Consider the following 21,697-nt stretch of genomic DNA (forward strand, 5'->3'; position numbering starts at 1 on the left):
ACTATAATTATTTCAGAAATCTTTTCACTTGAATCACCTGAGTACAAATGGCAGCTCCAACAATGTACTACCCTTTTATAGCTTGTGTACGTGATAATACCACTGTCTGTGTATGTGCAGATCACTGTTCCATGATTTTTTGTCACCTCAATGTACTGGGCAATGGTTTAATGTTTTTGGTTAATTGAAAATACAAATTAATGATGCAGTTGTTTTGTTTAATGGATGTTGTTCCACACTAGCCTCATTTCCTTCACGTAATCAGTTCCCAACTTTACACATCTGATTGTTGTGAGTGTACTTTCAGTGGTCCCCTGCTCAACAACAAGTAAAAACAGCTGATAGGACACGAAAGGCACTACATAATAGGTGCACAGTGTGAAACCAGCAAAGCATATCACAACATAATTTTCAACCTCCATGAGACTGTACAAAAGTATCCAGTACGAGGTAGGTTACATAAGTTTTCGGCCTGACCTTGAATATGAATGCGAAGATTAAAATGCCTTGGAGGGGAGTTAACGATACATGTCAGTAGATGTGCACCTGAATTATAGCCCACTGCTAGCCTCAGTAGAATGGTGACACTCGTTCGAGTAAGAGAGTGTGTGCTATGCTATTGCAGTGGATGAAATGGAGTATTATGCAGTGATAAAGTTCCTGGCAAAAGAAGGATTTGCACCAGCTAAAATCAAAGTCCACTTAGATGGTATTTATGGTGATGCTCTCCCTTCATACTCCACAGTGAAGGAATGGTCTAAACAGTTTCCTCTAGGTGGACAGAGCATTGTTGATGATTCATGTGTTGGTCGACCTGTTGAGGTGGTGATTAAGGAAACTATCTCTGTTGTTAAAAGTGAAGTTCTGTGTGACAAATGATTGAAACTCAAGGAAATGCAGTAAGGTTAGACTTTGTGTTTTGGCTTGTGCATGATTACTTGCACATGGAAAAAGGTCAGTGCAAGATGGGTGCCTAGACTTTTCTGCTGTGCAAAAGGAGCAGCTTGTGAGTTGTTGCACCGTGTTTCTTGAGCTGTGCCGTGACAACCAGAAACAAGTACTGGAATCCATTATTACAGGGAAGGAAACTATGTTTCTTTATTATGATCCTCTATCCAAAAGAGAACCTTTTGAATGGCATAAACCAGGTGAAGCTCTGCCAAGAAAGGCGAAGGTCACTCGGTACACAAAGGAGCCATGACAACAATCTTCTGGGATTCCAGTGGAATTCTCTTGCTTGACATCAAAGAAAGGAATACCATTGTGAATGCACAATATTATGCTTCACTTCTGCACAAATTACTCCATCAAACTAGAGAGGCAACGAAGGTTGTCACATGGTGTTCATCTCCTGATGACAATGCACCCCAGCACACAGTGGCAATTGTGAAGGCTGCTATAAAGGAATATGGCTTCCAGGAGACTGACTACCCACACTATAGTCCAGATCTAGCCCCAAGTGACTACTATCTCTTCTCCAAACTGAAGAAAGATCTTAGAGGAATGAAATTTGATGAAGACGACGAAGAAGAAGAAAGCTGCCGTAATGGGACATTTTACCGATAAACAATCAGAAACACACACACACACACACACACACACACACACACACACACACACACACACTAAATGGGTGGGCCTCAAATCTGTCCGTGCTAGACAGTCACAAGTATACAACACAGTGCCAATCTACCCTTCAGGACCTCGTGACCAACCAGGCAATACAGCTTTTTTTACAGCTGTTAAAATTAGTTTGGCCATGTATGCAGCGTCCGAAGGGTGGGAGGTAATTTGGTTATCAAGCAGGACAACATACATCCGTTGATAGGAAATTGATGTCCATTTTGAATAGGAAAACATATGTCCTTCGATAGGAAAACACTGTGGGATATGGTGAAGTTGGTCTCCACAACCTGCAAGAACCATTGCTGAATTGTAACTAAAGGTGCAAGATGGTTGGGACGGTCCATAAATACTAACTTTTCGGTTCAGAGATATAGGTGTCAAAAGTGGACACTGCACCAGTGGAGTTCTTATGGAAGTGAAGCTACTGGGAATCAAGTACTGAAGTGGCTGAGAGTGACCAGAATGTTCCGTCTAGAATGTTCATGAATTCTCTTGAATATTTAATTATTCTGTCACAGTAAAAATACTTTCCAGCTCAGAAGGGTATCCAGGAGGAATGGGGAACCACATATGTCAGTATAGTGTTGGAAATTGTTTAGAGCTGATCAAGGAAAAGTGAAAGTGAGAATAGGTGAAATAAATTAAAGTGAAATTTATTTGCGTAAGATAGTGAATGCTGAATTGAGTGGACTTTTGTCTGTTTATTTTTATGAATTTATTGTGTTATCTGGAATGCTCTGAGAAAGCAAATAATAAAAAAAGAGAAAGCTAAACATGTTTGCCGGCCAGTGTGGACATGCGGTTCTAGGCGCTTCAGTCTGGAACCACGTGACCGCTACGGTTGCAGGTTCGAATCCTGCCTCAGGCATGGATGTGTGTGATGCCCTTAGGTTAGTAAGGTTTAAGTAGTTCTAAGTACAAGGGACTGATGACCTCAGAAGTTAATTCCCATAGTGCTCAGAGCCATTTGAACCTAAACAGGTCTAAACTAATATTTCCGATAAATCAGCAGTCACAGAAGTAACAGCAGTTGTATTCGTTCAATGGTATTCTAATGTTAATTTTTGTTTGAATGTAATGTTCATGCGTACTAAAGCTGATGTATAAGGGGCATTCAAAAACAAACAAGCCGGAGGCATAACTACCGTAACCAGTACCCATATGTTAGAAGTATTGACCCTGGCTGTTGAGACACAGGGCAGTGAATGGCTCTCCCATAAAATTCCCGGGGCTCTGATGTTCACCAGTTCCGCATGTACAGCTGGACATCGTTGTCAGAGGTGAATTGTTTTTGCCCCTCAGAGCCTTTTTAAGGGGACCAGAAATGGCATAATCACGGGGAGAGAGGTCTGTACTGCATGGAGGGTGGCCGAGAATCTCCCATTTGAATTTCTGTCAGTAGTTTTCCTGTTCTTTCGTTCTCCTGCAAGCTATGGAATATGACTGATTTGTTAGTAAAGTGTGGTAATTGTCTATCACTTGTATGTGTGTAGTATGCTACAGTTACTGATCATATTTTTTCGTAGAAATTCGCTTAAGAATGTAAACGGCTATTCTTGGATATTGGTGCAGCATCATTGTTACAGAATCATCCAGTCCTTCATTTCATTGTTGTTGCTGAGGGCTTTTTGGGAAATGCACACACATTGAACCTGTTCCCAGAAGGCTTGTCAATTTGATGTTGATGTTGTAGTCTTAAGTCCAGAGACTGGTTTGATGCAGCTCTCCCTGCTACTCTATCCTGTGGAAGCTTCTTCATCTCCCAGTACCTACTGCAACCTTCGTCCTTCTGAATCTGTTTAGTGTATTCATCTCTTGGTCTCCCCGTACGATTTTTACCCTTTGTGCTGCCCTCCAGTACTAAATTGGTGATCCCTTGATACCCACTTGGAGACACATCATGCATATGCATGTGTATTGTGATTGATGCTTTTATTTCTAGTTTTAGTGCTTCATTCTTACAAGTAATTTTCAGTTTGTATGTTTCAGACCGTATGGATCATCCGGTGATCCATGTGTCCTGGAATGATGCTTCAAAATACTGTTCTTGGGCACAGAAAAGGTTACCAACTGAAGCTGAGTGGGAATACGCCTGCCGTGCTGGACTCAACAATCGTTTATATCCTTGGGGTAACAAGATTCAGCCTCATGGTGAGCATCGGTAAGTACAAAGCTGTTTTTGTATGTGTGTAATGAAAGGAAAGAAAATGTAACTGTTGTGCTGTTAGTGAAGATAAATCATCTCCTTCTTTGCAGTGTAAAGGCATTGTATTGTTATTTGTCTGTGTGTAATTTTTCATGGTGAACATTTCATGAGCGAGTTACTGAGCCACAGTCAGAGATGAAAAAACAAGACAGCTGGGTTCCCTGAAGAAGAGATATGTTGGACAGAAAGTGGGCACATATTGTGTAATGGTAAGAAAAGAGCTGTATGAAAACATACAAAGATATTCATTACCCTTTGGCTTTTTCTCTAAGAATGGAGTGGGGAAGGTAGCTACCATTAATCACATTATACAGCTTGTATTCTGTTTGCTGCCAAATAGTAATCTACAGCTTACCAACGTAGAAAAAGTTGAAAAATACCAAATTAAAGGTTTATCATCATTTGAGAAATTTGTTGTACTTAATACTGCACTGCAGTATATCCAAGATTTCTGTATACTTGTGTTCCATAGATTCTGAAATTAATGGGTTATTTGTGGAAGGTCATACAGAGTAGCTAACATGTCACTTTCCAATAATGTAGAAGACTTGACAGCTGTAAATGTTTAAATGGCAAAGTGCAAAGGTGCTCCTATCATTCCCTACAATGTACTTGCTTCCCATTTTCCGTTGTTTTTTGTTTCTCCAGTCTACATCCTGTTTCCATGGCCTGTTTATCTGTTTTATCTGTCCCCCCCCCCCCCTCCCCCCCTCCCTAGTGATGGTATCCACTGCCATATATGTTTCAGCCACCTTGTACAATCCATCTTTTAAAGATGCCCATACCAAAGTAGCCTTTTTGTTTCAGTTGTGTATATGATAGTCTCTAACTGCAATTTCCGCCCATATTTCCACATTTCTTATGTGATCCAATCTTGATATTCATCTAACTACTTCTCCAGTAGTCTATTTCCGTTGCAGGAAACCTTTATTTACATCTTCTATTAATTTCCCAGATTTCTGACACATATATTGCAATACTTTCCGTAGTCGTATGGTATATTACTTTTTCAATTTTGATTGTTTTTGTTCCATGAAACAGAATTTAACTGTCTGATTGTCTTCTTGCCTTGTTCAACTTTATTTGCGTTCTTTCCACCAACAGATAATATTACTCAAAGATATTTAAGAGATTGACTTCCTTTTTCGCCAATTTCCAAATCCATTGCATCATTTTTCCCAGTGCAAGATATTCAGTTTTAGCAAGATTTATTGAACAACTTTTTTTAAAGAACCATCATCTCTGGTATTAGCTCCTCACAGGAATACCCTCTAGAGTCTAAAAGTATAGAATGGCACGAGTTTATTTTTCGGTGTACCATGTTACTTGGAGCATATTTCCATTAAGATCCACTTATAAATGGGTTCTTTGCTCATTCATGCATGTGTCACTTAATGTTACTGTATGTTTGGTGCACTTTGGGCAAAATAATTCTATTCATGGAGAGATCACCAAAGAGTTAAAAAGATTCTCATGGTTATACCCCCAAGGGAATTTTAATTCTTATCATGCATTCTAGTATTCTATTTAGTTCACAGAGGTGCCAACAGTTCAAGACTCATTCTGTCAAAACACGTATGTGTACTTAAGTTGAGCAATAGTGTTATCTACCTCCATAGACAATTTTGCTTGTCCATTTTGCCCTTCTAGACATTCTGATTAAAAAGTGGGTAATAATTGTAATTTTACTGATGTTTCAAATCTGAGTGCACCTACAATAACAAGAAACCTATAGAAAAATCTGCCAAAATTAATATTAATCAGAGTGAGTTGATTATTGTGCAACTATTTGGCTACGTTGAAAAACAGAGGTGATATGCATGATATGGTGGACCATATAATGAATGTCATTCATCCAGCCATTGAAACATTTATCTTCACAATAGTAAACACAGTCTCCCCTGGTGGAATGATGAATTATGCTCGATAGCTGAAGGCAAGATGATCTCACGTTGTTTCCAAAGAGCCCTGCATATTAGTATTTCTTCATGATTTTACTGCTCCTCCTCCAGTTCCAGAGCCTTAACTGAATTAAGCACATGTTTCAAGCATTTGACTTGAAAAACTCTAGCATGTAAAACAATAGATCAGGCTCCTGGCAAAGATGTAGTAATCTTTTATTGACACAAAGTGAGGCATTACCCAGTGACATATTGAGAGACAAAGATTTGTTTAAACAGTTGAATAAGCTAGTTAGTCTACTTTTGTTGGTATTAAAATATTAAATCATTGTGCACAAGTAATTATCATTGGATAAAAACCATTCTTTGGATTCTCTGAATCTCATGTTAGCAACACTAACAGCAACTGCCTACTTATGACCTGTATAACTGTCATGTGTTGTGCTGCATATATATACAAGTGTGATTTTCTTTCTTCTTAAATGCAAGTAATAATTTTAAATAATTGTTTCTGCTGAAATGAGACTTCTAATTAACAGCATACTTACCTTATTTTTCAGCAGAAACTCTTAACAGGTGGGGCCCCTTTTAACAAAGGGTCTTAGAGATCCTATCTTTTCCAGCCTCCATCAACCAGTCACTCTTTCGTTCCTGAAGAAGGAATGCATTGTTCTGAAAGTTCAAAGCATTATCTTCTGTTTTAATTGTTTGTGTGATCAGTACTGGGAATTGTGTCTCCTGGAGGAAGGTCTTGGCTAGCTTTTCTGACACTTACTGATTTTAATAATTTTCTTTGTTAAACAGCATTTATTTTCATCACATTACAGTTAATAATTCCTCTGTTAAATTAGGAATGAGATTTAAAAATATGAACTATAAACACACATTGTTTAAGACATCATAGAATAATTTATATTTACTGAATAATTTACATATTCGGGTTAAAATTTTGTTCAGTCCATAATTTATAACAAATGGAAAATATTAAATGATAAAATATTGAAATACTCGTGAATAGATTATGCAGATGTGAGTTAGCAGTGAAGCATATAGGAATGAAAAATTCATTTCAACATGCCTCATACTTCATTGTGTGAAGACTCATCCACTCGTGTTGCTTGTGCTTTATTGATGATTGTATGTTACATTTTAATGGAATGTATTTGTGAACAAAAGAGCAGCTCCTAGCGTACCAGTGAAGTTGATCCCTCATTTAGCTGAGACTGAGAAACGCAAGTTATGTGCAGCATTTGTACTTTTCACAGGTAGCTGTGGAGAAGATTTTACTGGTTTGACACATTGGCTAGATTACCCAGTTTCCTCAGAGCAACCAGTAGGCATAGTAGTTATACATAATTAACTGCATTTTCTCATATTATTGTTAGGGAGATTATAATAATTTTGCTGTTGAGCACCCAAAAGTCCCAAACCAATATTGGTTTAATGTTAAATGTTACAGGAAAGTACTTGTAGAATGTGACTACATAAAAGTTAAGAGACCACTCACCAAAAGACAGAAGCATTGAGTTGTTGATAGGCACACACAAAAGGAGGAAAATTTGCTAGCTTTCGGACTTATCCATTGATTAGCTGGAGTTCACACACATGTACACGTGCCTGTGCCTGTGCCTGTGCCTGTGCCTGTGCCTGTGCCTGTGCCTGTGCCTGTGCCCGTGCCCCTATATGATGCAGGCTATACTTCAAAAGCTAAGTCCAGAACTAGCAAATGTGCTTTGGTCTACCATTATGTATGTTTCAGTGACACTGATTAATAATAAGTATGTATAATTTTGGTTTAGAATCATCCACATTTCTCGTGTGAACATTAAACTGAATGGTAACATTTATTATTTTCTTTTTCCTGTGTAATTAGCCTGTAAATGTATGTAGCTTGGTTGATACTGATGTATTATAAGAGTAAATAACTATTTATGTAATCAGGTCACCTTGCTTTTTGGAGATGTGGAAGTAGCCAGTAATATTTAACTAATGAACACAATTGTTGCTATTGCTTTTTATCTGGGAACAATATGTTGCTTAAATAGTGTCAAAATTCAGTTTAATTAGAGAGGAATTGGATAAAAACAAATGGTATATAGATGGGAAAAGATAGTCCTCAAAACTCATGCAGATTTACTGGTGTGTACCAGCATGCTCACATTCTAAAGAGAAGGTAGACAACATCTACTGACAGTTACAGAAGATGATAAATAACAGAAAATCTCACTGCAAGATGACAATGGGGGATTCTAAAATGAAAACTGAACTAAAACAAATTTTACAGTGGAAAACTTAAAATTGCCAGATATGTTGTAACCATGCATTAGGTCCTTGGAAACAGATAAATGAATCTTAAAATAAGGTTGTTTTTGTTGTTGTTGTTGTGGTCGTCAGTCGTTGAGACTGGTTTGATGCAGAACTCCATGCTACTCTATCCTGTACAAGCTTCATCTCCCAGTACCTACTGCAACCTACATCCTTCTGAATGTGCTTAGTGTATTTATCTCTTGGTCTCCCTCTATGATTTTTACCCTCCACACTACCCTCCAATACTAAATTCGTGATCCCTTGATGCCTCAGAACATGTCCTACCAACCGGTCCCTTCTTCTTGTCAAGTTGTGCCACAAACTCCACTTTTCCCCAATTCTATTCAATACCTCCTCATTAGTTATGAGATCTACCCATCTAATCTTGAGCTTTCTTCTGTAGCACCACATTTCAAAAGCTTCTTTTTTCTTCTGTCCAAACTATTTATTGTCAATGTTTCACTACCATACATGGCTATGCTCCATACAAATACTTTCAGAAATGACTTCCTTACACTTAAATCTATACACGATGTTAACAAATTTCTCTTCTTCAGAAACGCTTTCCTTGCCGTTGCCAGTCTACATTTTATATCCTCTCTACTTCAACCATCATCAGTTATTTTGCTCCCCTGTTTCACTCTTTTTCCCAACCACTGCTTCCCTTTCATGCCCCTCGACTCTAATAACTACCATCTGCTTTCTGTACAAATTGTAAATAGCCTTTTGGTCCCTGTTTTTTACCCCTGCCACCTACAGAATTTGAAAGAGAGTATTCCAGTTAACATTGTCAAAAGCTTTCTCTAAGTCTACAAATGCTAGAAAAATAGGTTTGTCTTTCCTTAATGTATTTTCCAAGAAGTGGGGTCCCTCTCCCTATCCCTCACAAACACCAACCACAACAGAACCGTCAACAAACCCCCCTCATAGCCAACAAACCTAGCCTAGCCACCCTACTCAATCTCCCCATCCCAGCACATACCCCACACAGACCAAATCTCAACTATAACCACAGTCAAATGCCACATATCACCAACTCCAATTCAGTTCTAAACCTCTCATCCAGATCCCCCTCTCCTCAAGAGACATCTGTTCTATCAAAAGGCTTAACCTTTAGCCCCACACCTAAATTCAACCACACTGCCCTGGTTAAAGATCTCCTCTCTTTCACCCGGAACCTCAACTGGAAATATCACTTCACCACCCAAACACAGCCCCCAAATACTAGACCCAGTGTTGAACCTTGTTTAGAACAGTTCCGACCGCCTTCTCAAAGGGATCCTCCTCCCCTCCCCCAAAACCATCCCTTGCAGACGTTTCAGGAATTCCTCACATCCAGTGTTGCCTCCCAGTCCTTCTTGAAGAACATTCCGACAACCCCCAACATCACCCCAGCTGAATCCCGTGCCATTAAACAGCTGAAAACAGACCGCTCTATTGTAATCCTTCCGGCGGATAAAGGCTCCACAACTGTGGTACTTGACCGTGTGGAGTATGTGGCAGAAGGACTGCGTCAACTCTCCGACACCTCAACCTACAAAGCTGTTACCCTGGATCCCATTCCCTCCATTCAGACTGAGCTGCAGAAAATCCTAAAAATCCAAGGTCCCTCACAAGGCCTCACAATGGCTTCCATAGACTTACTCACTCCACCTGAGCCACGTACCCCTACCTTCTACCTATTACCCAAAATCCACAAAGAGAACCATCCTGGCCGTCCCATTGTAGCAGGCTTCAAAGCCCCAACAGAACGTATCTCAGCTCTGGTAGACCAACACCTCCAACCTATCACCTGCAGGCTCCCATCCTACATCAAGGACACAAACCACTTCCTAGAACGCCTCAAATCCATTCCCACTCCTCTCCCACCTGAAACCTTTCTTGTCACCATAGATGCTACATCCCTTTACACAAACATCCCACACACCCATGGTCTCTCTGCCCTTGAGCACTACCTCTCCCAACGCCCACCCGAAGATCTTCCAAAAACCTCGTTCCTTATCACACTTACCAACTTCATCCTCACCCATAATTACTTCACTTTTGAAGGCCAGACCTACAAACAAATCAGGGGAACTGCCATGGGAACCAGGATGGCTCCATCCTATGCCAACCTCTTCATGGGCCGCATGGAGGAGGCTTTCCTGAAGACCCAACAGCTGCTTCCCCTGGCCTGGTATAGGTTTATAGATGACATCTTTGTGGTCTGGACTCATGGTGAAGAAACACTCCTTAATTTTCTCCATAACCTCAACTCCTTTTCGAATCTGAATTTCACCTGGTCCTTCTCCAAAACCAAAGCCACCTTCCTGGATGTTGACCTTCATCTTGTTGAAGCTCACATCCACACCTCTGTCCATATCAAACCCACCAACAAACAACAGTACCTTCACTTTGATAGCTGCCATCCATTCCACATCAAACGCTCCCTTCCTACAGCCTAGGTATTCGTGGCAAACGTATCTGCTCCAGTGACGAATCCCTCAACAATTACACCAATAACCTGACCAGTGCTTTCCTCTCCCGCAACTATCCTGCAGACCTTGTCCACAAACAGATCTCCCGAGCAATACATTCCTCCCCGTCCAACAACAATATTCCTAGCCTCAGACCACACAGAAGCATCCCCCTTGTCACCCAATATTATCCTGGCCTCGAATACATCAATAAATTACTCCGCCAGGGATATGACTTTCTCAAGTCAACCCCTGAAATGAGATCATCCCTTGACAAAATTCTCCCCACACCACCCAGAGTTGCCTTTCGTCGTCCCCCTAACCTCCGTAACATCCTTGTTAAACCCTGCAATATTCCCAGACTACCTTCTCTACCCAGCGGTTCCTACCCCTGTAACCGACCCCGCTGCAAAACCTGCCCCATGCATCCCCCCACAACCACCTACTCCAGCCCCGCTACTAGGAAAACATACACAATTCAAGGAAGGGCCACGTGTGAGACTACACATGTCATTTATCAGCTGACATGCCTGCACTGCACAGCCTTTTACATCGGTATGACAACTAAACTGGCTGAGCGCATGAACGGACACAGACGAACTGTCCGCCTAGGAGATGTCCAATACCCAGTAGCGGAGCATGCCCTCCAGCATAATTCTAGGGACCTAGGAACCTGCTACACTGTATGTGCCATTTGGCTTCTCCCACCCAACACCAGTCCCTCTGAACTGCGGAGATGGGAACTTGCACTCCAGCACATCCTTTCATCCCGCCATCCCCCTGGACTAAACCTACGTTAAACAACCTCACTCCCATTTACTTTTCAGTCTTCTCCTCTTTCCCTTTCCTCTTTAGCCATTCATGCATCTTTCCATCCTACATCTTTATACTATACACCTCTTTACTTCTGTATGCATCCTCTTTGGTTTGAAGCTGGCACAGTACCTGCAGTAGAATATCTTTGGCTTCCCTCTGACAACCATGCCTCCATCCTTGCTACCTTCCCTGTTTTCCTTTCCCTGTTGCTTCATAACCTGGGTTGTGAGTAACTAAATCCACTTTCCCTCCTTCCCTTTCTTTCCTCTCTCTCCTCCCTGATGAAGGAACATTTATTCCGAAAGCTAGGAGCTTAAATTTTCGGTTGTTTTTTGTGGCTCTATCGGCTGTACTGAGCTGAGGTAAGTACTGGCCAGCCCCTCTATCTCTTTGTTAGTAGATGGTAGAGTTTGTCAGGACTGGCTCTCCCAAGGCTGTCAGTAGTTCTAATGGAGTGTTGTCTACTCCCGGGGTCTTGTTTCGACTTAGTTCCTTCAGTGCTCTGTCACTCTCTTCACGCAGTATCGTATCTTCCATTTCATCTACATCCTATTCTATTTCCATAATATTGTCCTCAAGTATGTTGCCCTTGTATAGACCCTCTATACACTCCTTCCACCTTTCTGCTTTCCCTTCTTTGCTTAGAACTGTGTTTCCATCTGAGTTCTTGATGTTTATACAGGTGGTTCTCTTTTCTCCAGAGGTTTCTCTAATTTTCCTGTAGGCAGTATCTATCTTACCCCTTGTGAGATAAGCCTCTACATCCTTACATTTGTCCTCTAACCATCCCTGCTTAGCCATTTTGCCCTTATTGTTGATCTCATTTTTTCAGACGTTTGTATTCTTTTTTGACTGGTTCATTTACTGCATTTTTATATTTTCTCCTTTCATCAGTTAAATTCAATATTTCTTCTGTTCCCCAAGTATTTCTACTAGCCCTCGTCTTTTTACCTGCTTGATCCTCTGCTGCCTTCATTATTTCATCGCTCATGATTTCATCCATCAAAAAATAAATTACACAGAATGTGACACTTCTAAACCCTTTTCAAATTGCAAGTGATCACAGATGAGTGTAAAAAGAGATACAGAGCTAGAAAGAAAAAGTCTCGTCAGACAAGAAGTAGAAAATGTAGGTTTTGAGACTTTAAGGGTAGGTAAGTAAAGCTGTCCACAGTTTGAAGGTTGGTTTGAACATCGCAGTTCTTTACTAGACATGGTCCTCTTGGGTGTGGTGTTTTTGCCTTCCTCCAACCCCTGGATACAGTTACCCAACTACTTGTAGGGACCCTGCATTTTTTAAAGTAACAAATTACTGCCAGAGGTGAAAATAGTTATGTGCTAGTGCTAGTACAAATAGAAGATTGGAGCCTAGACTTCTGGATTTGTTGTCAGGTGCGTATGCACTGAGCCATGGAGCCACACAATAAGGTGGCACACTAGATTAAATTAAGCAGCACATTTTGCTGGTTAGAGAATGAAGATTATACTGCTATAGACCTCGGGGACAATTACTAAACAAACTTATGCCATCAGCAAAGCATGTGAGAACCACTAGTGAACGACTGGAAGGACAAAAAAGATACAATAAATGTTTGGTAAGAGAAACAAGAAAGTATGAAAATAGCGTTGAGAAGGTAAAACAGAAGTTTATGGTGGGTAGACATTGCACCTGAACAGTAGTATAGTACCTAACAACAGAAGGGAAAATCATTCCAAGATATCCGTAAATGTTTGTATAATTCAAGAAATGAATTAGAAATACAGGCATTTTACAATTAAAATATTGACATGTGTCATTCGAAGTATGGAGAAAGGAGAGACATTTGTAGATGATGGGGTTTCGGTAGAATCGATACTGGAACAAATTCATACCACAGGATACTATACTAATCGGTCTATTATTTGTAATGCACAAAAATTCTTAAAACGGTTTCTAAGCACATAGGAAAAAATTGGATTTTTAATCTGTAAAAGGAACAAGATGATTTCAGAACTAGATACAGCAGAAATTACCATTTACAAGCCATTATCAGAATTATGGGTTGGAACAATCGGTACAAATTACCACTTCATCTGAAATTCATAGGTTTTGAGAATGTTTGTGATTCACTTTGAACAAAATCTGTAGAGAAGACTTTTTAGGAACGAGCTATTAATTAAAAATGGGAAGAGGAGTTGGCAAGGAGGTTCTCTATCCCCCAAAAGTATACTCAGCAGTCTTTTTAAGTCCATGAGTTAATAATCAAAAAAGTTATTCATGTTAATGGATCATATCTGAAACACCTTTCTTTGCTGATGACATTGCACTGTTTGCCTCAAGTGCAAGTAAACTTAAGTATCAGATTTAAAAAAAAAGTGATAGAGCAAGTTTGAAAATTAGCTATAATAAACTAAAATAATGTACAGTGAACAGATCAAAAAGAAAATAGTAGAAATTTATAATAACTGGATGGACAGAAAAAGAAAAATAGGGGTGCTGAGCAAGTAACGAGTACATTGTTTGGCATTGCCAACAGCAACAGGAAAATGAACAAGTGGATCCTGGAACAGACTTGAGTTGAAGACATAATTATAATTGTAATGAAAATGAAGTGGATCTTTGTGGGAAATGTGACTCTTTGAGCTATGCAAAAGTATGGCAGTTACTTCAGATGAAATCTGAGGGTATTCTGTTTATTGTATGACACATATAATATAGACAAAGTAACAAGGCCAGTGTTCAACTAAAATTAAGATACAGAAAAAAACTGTAAATTGTCATTTTAGTTCACACCCACTGAAAGATGTCATGTGTGATATTGCTGAATCTTCTTTCTCACGTTGTGCCGTTTCCACCTGCTTTTAATTGTTTTGGTTGTTGTCCTTTGTGTTGACGTACTGTGTTTCTACACTGGGTGAAAAATGGGGTTGTGGATTCCGACGCTGACTACTACAAATTATGTAGCCGATAGGTGCACAGTTATGTTTCATTGTACTTTAATTTTTACTTTGCACATCCCCCAATATTACATAGTTATGTGGCCAGTGCACAATTATTTAACCTTTGATAAGCCTCATTATTAGTTTTCAGGCGAAACCCCACATACTGCTACAATAGTTTCCTGTTGAACATCTACGAGCAGTAAAAGTCTAACAACAAAGTTCACAGATCTTGAAGAACACTCAGGTACATATGGAGCAGACACTGTCACTGTTTTTACACATGGCCTAATTGTTTAACACTTGTTCCACAGTTAATACGAAGCATTGTTGTTGTTCTAACCAGCACAGGTTACTTGTCTGTAACTCGGCCATGGACTGATTGTATCGTGACCAAAAATTGGGCCCTTACATATCATCACAATAATCAGTGCTGAAACTACATATTGTTCGAAGTTAAATTTACAGAAATTACAATTAAAACTTAACTCATTAAGTTAACTGAATACATAAAAAAAATGGTTCTTTTCAGCAGTTTCTTCTACTATGAGGGTTATGCCAAATTATTTGTTTAAATTGTGAAATTAACAAATATAGTTACACAAAAATACTTGTGACAAAACTGTTAATTACTTTGGAATTAATGAAGGGCTGGTTTTGCTGACATGTTTTTGAATAGAGCTAAATAGATACTTTAAGATTACTAGTGCTTCGTCTTCCAAATGTTTACAATCATTACAGAATTTATATTTGTTTATATGTCAACAATAGAATTTAAGTTATGAAATAGTTACTGATTTCACCCTATAATGAAAGTTACTAACTAGGAATAAATAAATAATAAAAAAAAAGCACTCCGTCTTCAGGCCACGAGTGGCCTACCGGGACCATCCGACCACCGTGTCATCCTTGGTGGAGGATGCGTATAGGAGGGGCATGGGATCAGCACACTGCTCTCCCGGTCGTAAGATGGTATTCTTGATCGAAGCCGCTACTATTCAGTTGAGTAGCTCCTCAATTGGCTGCACGAGGCTTGAGTGCACTCCAAAACTAACTAGGAATAACCAAAATAAATTAGCGTATCAAATACATACATAAAACTAAGTGCAAAATTAGGTCTGGTCCTATACTCTTTAACACTGAGGGCCAACCTTTCTCTTTTATGAAAATGCAGATAATGCTCATGTATGTTAATAGTAAATAGTCAAAAATGAAAAAATGAATTTTAAGGAGGCAGATGTCAATAAAAAATATCCCAGTTTGCTTCGTCACAACATGAATACCTCCTGATGGAGACATTCGAAGATAAGTGCAACACTCTGATTTTCAGTTCCACAGCCAAAGGCAGCTGATTGTTGAAAATAACATTTTACTGATGCGGCAACACAGCATCCCTGGTTTGGGCATAATTTACTGAGTCTGGGGAAAATGCAAAAACTATACTCAAAATTCAATGTATAAATGGTCATGGTTGTTGCACAGAGTGTATGAAGTCCTGGAGTGTCATGCTGCAACATTTACTGGCATTCAAAATGTGCTCACAGACAACTGAAACTATGACTATTTATTCCCAAAGTGTCAACTTAATCTTCTCTGCAATCAGTTACGTACTCTAAACTTCAGTTATTTTAGTTGAGTTGCTTGTTGGTCTGCACTTCCCACTACCAAGTTTTGTACAGGGGCCATTGATATCTGCTCAGTGCAGTTGATTTTTTTCCATATATTCCACAGTTTGGCACTCCTGTTCTTAAACCATGTGGCATACAATAAAAGCCATGTAATTGGCATAAATCAGACCTAACATGTCATTTAAACATGAATTCTGCCAAATTTGTTTACTGGATTTCAATCTTTGTGGTTAATACTGCTATAAATTTCTGTGGAGTTATGGGGCAGTCTTTCTGACCAGAACTAGTGGTACGTGCCAATGAAGTCACATCAGCCGCTACTAACTACTGCATTTATGCTCGATGTTGTGACAATCTATCTTCCTTGTGAATCTCCATTTTTTAAATTAATTTTATTAGCTTTCACACCTTGAACTTGGAGCAGCCATGTTTATACCAATACAATTTATAATTTTTCCAGATATGCACAGTAGTACTATCTACATTCTACATGGTGTTCCTTGCTAGACTGCCAACTTACGGGATTGTTGCACGATATTAGAAACTTTTATTACAAACACCCTCTTTGTCATTGGCCTGCTTGCTATGAACATTTGTATTTACACAAATTACAGTTAAAGTGTAAAAAAAAAAGGAATTAAAATAATGTTCCAGGGTAAATATCTGGCAGGGAGAATTTCCAGAGCACAATACTGGGGAAGATGGATATGTCAGCACTGCACCTGTTACAGCATTCCCACCAAATGCTTATGGACTACACAACATTATTGGGAATGTATGGGAATGGACAGCAGATTGGTGGCAAACAAAACATTCCACAGAACCGGCCACAAATCCAGTAAGTTCTGTGAAGTAGATAAGATTATGAAACATTTCAATAGGATATCTCATTTTGCTGTATTTTATGTTTATAATTTTTTTGTTTCATAATGACATTATGTATGCCGAAACATCAAAGTCTTTGGCACTCTGTGTAGCAAAATGCACACACAAGTCACTTGTAGTTGAGTGTGTTGATGTCCTCCTTTCAGATGCTTACTCTAGCACAATCCAAGCAACACGTAATGTTATGATCTAAACAGTATAAGGTTTTTTAACCTTCCAGTAATTTCTTGTGCTTTCTAGCAGGTTTATTAAAGTACACAGGGATTTAGTGCTCTTCATAATTATCTTGAAATAATTTCTAATTTTATAGATAATTACAAAATGGTTTTCATTATTTTACTTTTTTACACATGTCTAATGGTTTTGACATACATGTAATGTAGGTGGTTCTGTCTCTATCTGTCTATGAGCCATCTACTCTTAGTGCTATTTACTCCTGTTCCTTTCTGGTTCTGCCAGTCTCCTCTTTCACTATATCCCATATTGTTTTTATTTTGTTCCCTGATATTGCTATCTTCTTCTCGTAGTGTATTTGTTTAGATGTCTGAATTACTTTTTTTATACTTTACAGTATTCCTTGTATTTAGCTAAATCATCAGTATTGGAGCTATTCTTGGTCAACAGACACATTTTCCTTTTTGTCTTACAGGAAATCGTTATTCCTTGTGTGATCCATGGTTTTATTGTAGACTTTTGTTTAATTTCAAAGATGGTACTGACATTGTTCATGAATGTATTATATTTTTCATTCATGTCATGAGCACTATAAACATCTTTCCAGTTCATATCTTTGAGCAGTTTTCTAAAACACTCAATTTTTGGTTGATTGAATACTCTCCTGTACTCAGATTTAGCAGTCTTGATAATCTTCTTAGAATTTACATCTAAAACAAGGAGCTGCATGTCATGATCTGATAGTCCATTTATTACAGGTGGGGGAGTTGGGAAAAGAGGTAAAAGGTTGCATGGAAAAGATAGGTATGGAAAATAAAACACAAAAATACCTGTGAATGATGCAGGAAGAATGATCAATTTGAAAATCTCAGATTAATGATATTGGCAGGAGTAGTGTGGGACATTCTGGCCTGAGCAACCAGATTTTGTGGGCATGTGAATGAGAGTTGCATTTGTGTGTGTGTGTGTGTGTGTGTGTGTGTGTGGAGAGAGAGAGAGAGAGAGAGAGAGAGAGAGAGAGAGAGAGAGAGAGAGAGAGAGAGAGAGAGAGGGGGGGGGGGGGGGGGGGGGGTGTTGTCTAACGTCACTGAAGGCCTTTCTTGCCAAAAACTAACTTACTTGACTGTCTTTTTGTTGCACCTATCCGTAACTCAATATATCCACTATATGGTGAGCAGCAGTCAATGGTTTTCATAATATTGTCACTAATAAATTTAGTGCTTATAATATTGAAAGTCTGTTCATACACGGTGTCTTCTATTAACTGGTTATGGATTCCACTTTTTCAGACGGGTCCTGAATCAGGAACTGACAAAGTGAAAAAAGGTGGTTCATATATGTGCCACCACAGTTATTGCTTCAGATACAGATGTGCAGCACGGAGCCAGAACACTCCGGATAGTTCTGCTGGTAACCTCGGATTTCGCTGTGCTGCAAACGCACTACCTGAATACTTAAAACACTAATGCTTAAAAATGTTGCTACAAAAGGTAAGACAAGTGTTAGATTTTAGAGGCTAGCATATTAGTGCTTCTAATTAATTGAGAGATAGTATTGTTAGCTGGTACTTAACTTCAGTAGTGAAATGTTTTTTACCAATTATGGACACATTTTAATTAAAAGGGACACGTTTAAGAACTAATGATTTCTTCACTCGGGAAGGGAGAAGAGAGGTATGTTGTGGAAGTTTAAAAGGCAAGGGGTGGTTATTCAGACTCCAGAATGAGAGAAACCTGCCTCAGGTGGGTGGATCTCTTTCAGCCTGGGGCCTGACAACTTGCCCTGCCTTTCGAAACTCCCCCAACATATCCCTCTCTCCACTTTGATGACAAAACTATTAGTTCTGCAAGCTACTAGTGTGTTGCCCTTACTTTCTTATTCGTCTGTAAGTGACACAATACCTTTCATTTCCTGAAATTAAGTAATTCATTGTCACAAATTATTAGTTACCTCAGCTAAATTTTCCTTTGTTACTATCAATGTTTTCCTCCATACATCAGTTTTTAAATAATCTGAGAGGAAATGTGATAGCTCACTGAAGAGTAGAAATGTTGAGTTGTCGAAAAACATGCAAACAAAAATACTATCTTTCAGACAAATCTTCTTTTTTGAGCTAGAGTACATGCACATACTAAGCTCCGCCACCACCTCCCCCCCCCCTCCTCCCCCTACACACATACACACACTCCTGTACAGCTACCTTGGGCCAGCTTCACAATGCAGGGACTGCAGTAAGGCAGGTAGACTTGTGTGCGAGGGTTTGTGGCGGATGAAATTGGTGAGGGGGGGAAAACAGGCAGGGAGTGAGGGAGAAGACTGGGAAAGGGTGTCTGGTGAGGCGAATCGGAGGGAGGCAGCAGGAGTATGAAATTGGAATGTGGAAAGGAGAAGCAGTAGGTGCAAGAGTTGCAAACGCAACACCTGGGCACCATAGCTGATAGGTTTGTGCCTCAGACAATGACAATGACACAGAAGACTGTTGAGAAGAGGGTGTGACTGCAGAAGGTTAGTGGAGATTCTGGCCAGTATTATGGCAATGAAGTATGTGTTACAAACCTGCCTGACTCAGTCCCTTGCAACCAGGATCCACCCCTACTGGCTCCAAATCACCTCTGTTAACGTTCTAAACTTTCCTAACCTCAACCATTGCCTCCCGTCATTCCCCAAATCCCTCAGCAAGGAAATCAATGAGGTGTCTGCAGAAAGAACTGCAATCCTTCACCTAAAAACTGACCCTGATCTTATAATCCTACCTGCTGACAAAGAATCCATCACTGTGGTTATGAACTGCAGGAATTACACCATGTAGGGACTCAGCCAGCTGTCGGATATATCCACCTACAAGGTCTGTCTCAGTAATCCAGCAGGATCTCCAGCCCTTCCTCAAATCCTTAGGTCCAACTCAGAACCACTGCCCTGAGTTTCTCTCTCTTTCCTCATGTCCCTCACCCACCAGTACTTGCACTCCTACCGTCTACATGCTTTCTGACGTTCATAAAACTGGTTACTATGCCCAGAGAGAGAATCTCTGCAATTGTAGGCCAACACCATCTGTCTGTCTGTTATCCTTGTTTGTGACACAACATGCTGTGGAACATTAGCGAGTGCATTGCTGAAAACCACCTACAACAGATAGTTCAGAACCTCACTCATGATGGAAATATATTAGAGCTAACAGCATCAAGTAAACCAGAGCTCTTTGAAAATGTCCACATCGAAACTTGTTTAGGTGATCTAGAGGCTGTTGTAGCAACAATGATTACCTAAGTACAAAGGACAATTAAACACTTAGAAAGATTAATGTATTCTGTAACAACATTATGTAAAAGGTAGATTGCTAGTCACCACATAGAGAAGTCATTGAGTCACAGAAAGATACAATGAAATGACTGCTAACATTAAAGTGCGCTTGAAACTTTCAGCACAGGGCAGGAGCACGTAGAGGTACTCAGGCTCAAGTTTAAAAGAATAATGGACTATGCACTGTATAGATATGTGCCCAGTAGAACAGTTAATTTTGGGAGAGGCCCCTCTGTGGCATACATTCACTGTAATGCAACTTCTAAATTAATTGAGAATACTGCAAAATAGGTGTAAAATAAAGCAAACGGCTATAAATAGAGAAATACTGAATGAAATGTGTTTGGCAGTCAAGAGAGCAGTGATTGAAGCCTTTACTGACTGCCATAGCAGAATACTGTTGGAAGGTCTCTCACAAAATCCTAAAAATTCTGATCGCATGTAAAAGGTATTAGTGGCACCAAAGTTACTGCCCAATCACTCGCTGATGAGACAGGAATTGAAATTGATGGTAGCAGAGCAAAAGGAGAAATACTTAACTCTATTTTCAAGTGTTCTCTTAGAAAAGAGAGAGAGAAACTCATTAGTATTGCCATAATTTAATTGTTGTACCACCTCTGAAAGATGAGTGAGAAAGATAATAGTGTCAGTGGTGTTGAAAAACAGCTGGAATTGATAAAACAGAAGCCCGAGAATGTGGTGGAATCCCTATCTGATTTATACTGTATGTGCTATTGAAATAGCTCCTCCTCTAACCTCAATCTGTAGTAGATCCTGTGAACAAAAATCTGTGCTCATTAGTTGGAAGAAAGCACAGGTTACACGTGTCTACAAGAAGGGTAGTAGAAGCTATCCGTCAAGCAACTGTCCAACATCCTTGGCATCCTTTTCTCGTAGAATCTTAGGACATATTCTGAGTTCAGACATAATGAGGTATCTTGAACAGAATGACATCCTCCATCCCAACCAGCAACGATTCTGAAAACATTGATCATGTGAAAACAAACTTGCACTTTTCTATAACTAAAACCCATAGCTCAAGGAAGTCGGGCATATGCAGTATTTCTTGATTTCTGAAAAGGATTTGACTCAGTGCCACATCTACACTTTTCATCAAAAGTATGATCATATGGGGGTATCAAGTGATATTTGCTATCGTAATGATGATATCTTAATATGGAGGAGACAGCATATTATCTTGGATGGAGAGTCGTGAATATATGCAGACGTAACTTCGGGGGTTCGAGGTTCTTTTGGTGCAGACCCTGCCTGGACTTTGTTCACAATTTTGGTCTTGATTTCCAGTTTCACTCCCTGTGCTATCTTCACCTTCCATTAAAGATTATATGGTCCTCATTAGTGGGTTTGACCTGTCATATTTTCCAAATTTTTCAGAAGTGCATTTTGTGCAGGGAAGGTTGCCCAGTGTGGTGTATGCTCCGCTTCTGTGTATCTGTCTCGCGTGTGTCTGGCACATTT

The 21,697-nt window shown here is 39.6% G+C and overlaps 1 protein-coding gene across 1 annotated transcript in view; it reads left to right on the plus strand.

Annotated features, from left to right (window-relative positions):
• The window catches only part of LOC126279076 (formylglycine-generating enzyme), a 101,374-nt gene that overhangs the window by 52,776 nt on the left and 26,901 nt on the right, over positions 1 to 21,697 (plus strand). Inside the window, exons 2-4 of the mRNA XM_049979537.1 lie at positions 3,616 to 3,787; positions 16,514 to 16,697; positions 18,208 to 18,408. Coding sequence (XP_049835494.1) covers positions 3,616 to 3,787; positions 16,514 to 16,697; positions 18,208 to 18,384 — 533 coding nt within the window. The 3' untranslated portion in view covers positions 18,385 to 18,408. The remainder of the gene's footprint in view (positions 1 to 3,615; positions 3,788 to 16,513; positions 16,698 to 18,207; positions 18,409 to 21,697) is intronic.

Source organism: Schistocerca gregaria, chromosome 1 (assembly GCF_023897955.1).
Source record: "Schistocerca gregaria isolate iqSchGreg1 chromosome 1, iqSchGreg1.2, whole genome shotgun sequence".
Taxonomy (NCBI): Eukaryota; Metazoa; Arthropoda; class Insecta; order Orthoptera; family Acrididae; genus Schistocerca; species Schistocerca gregaria.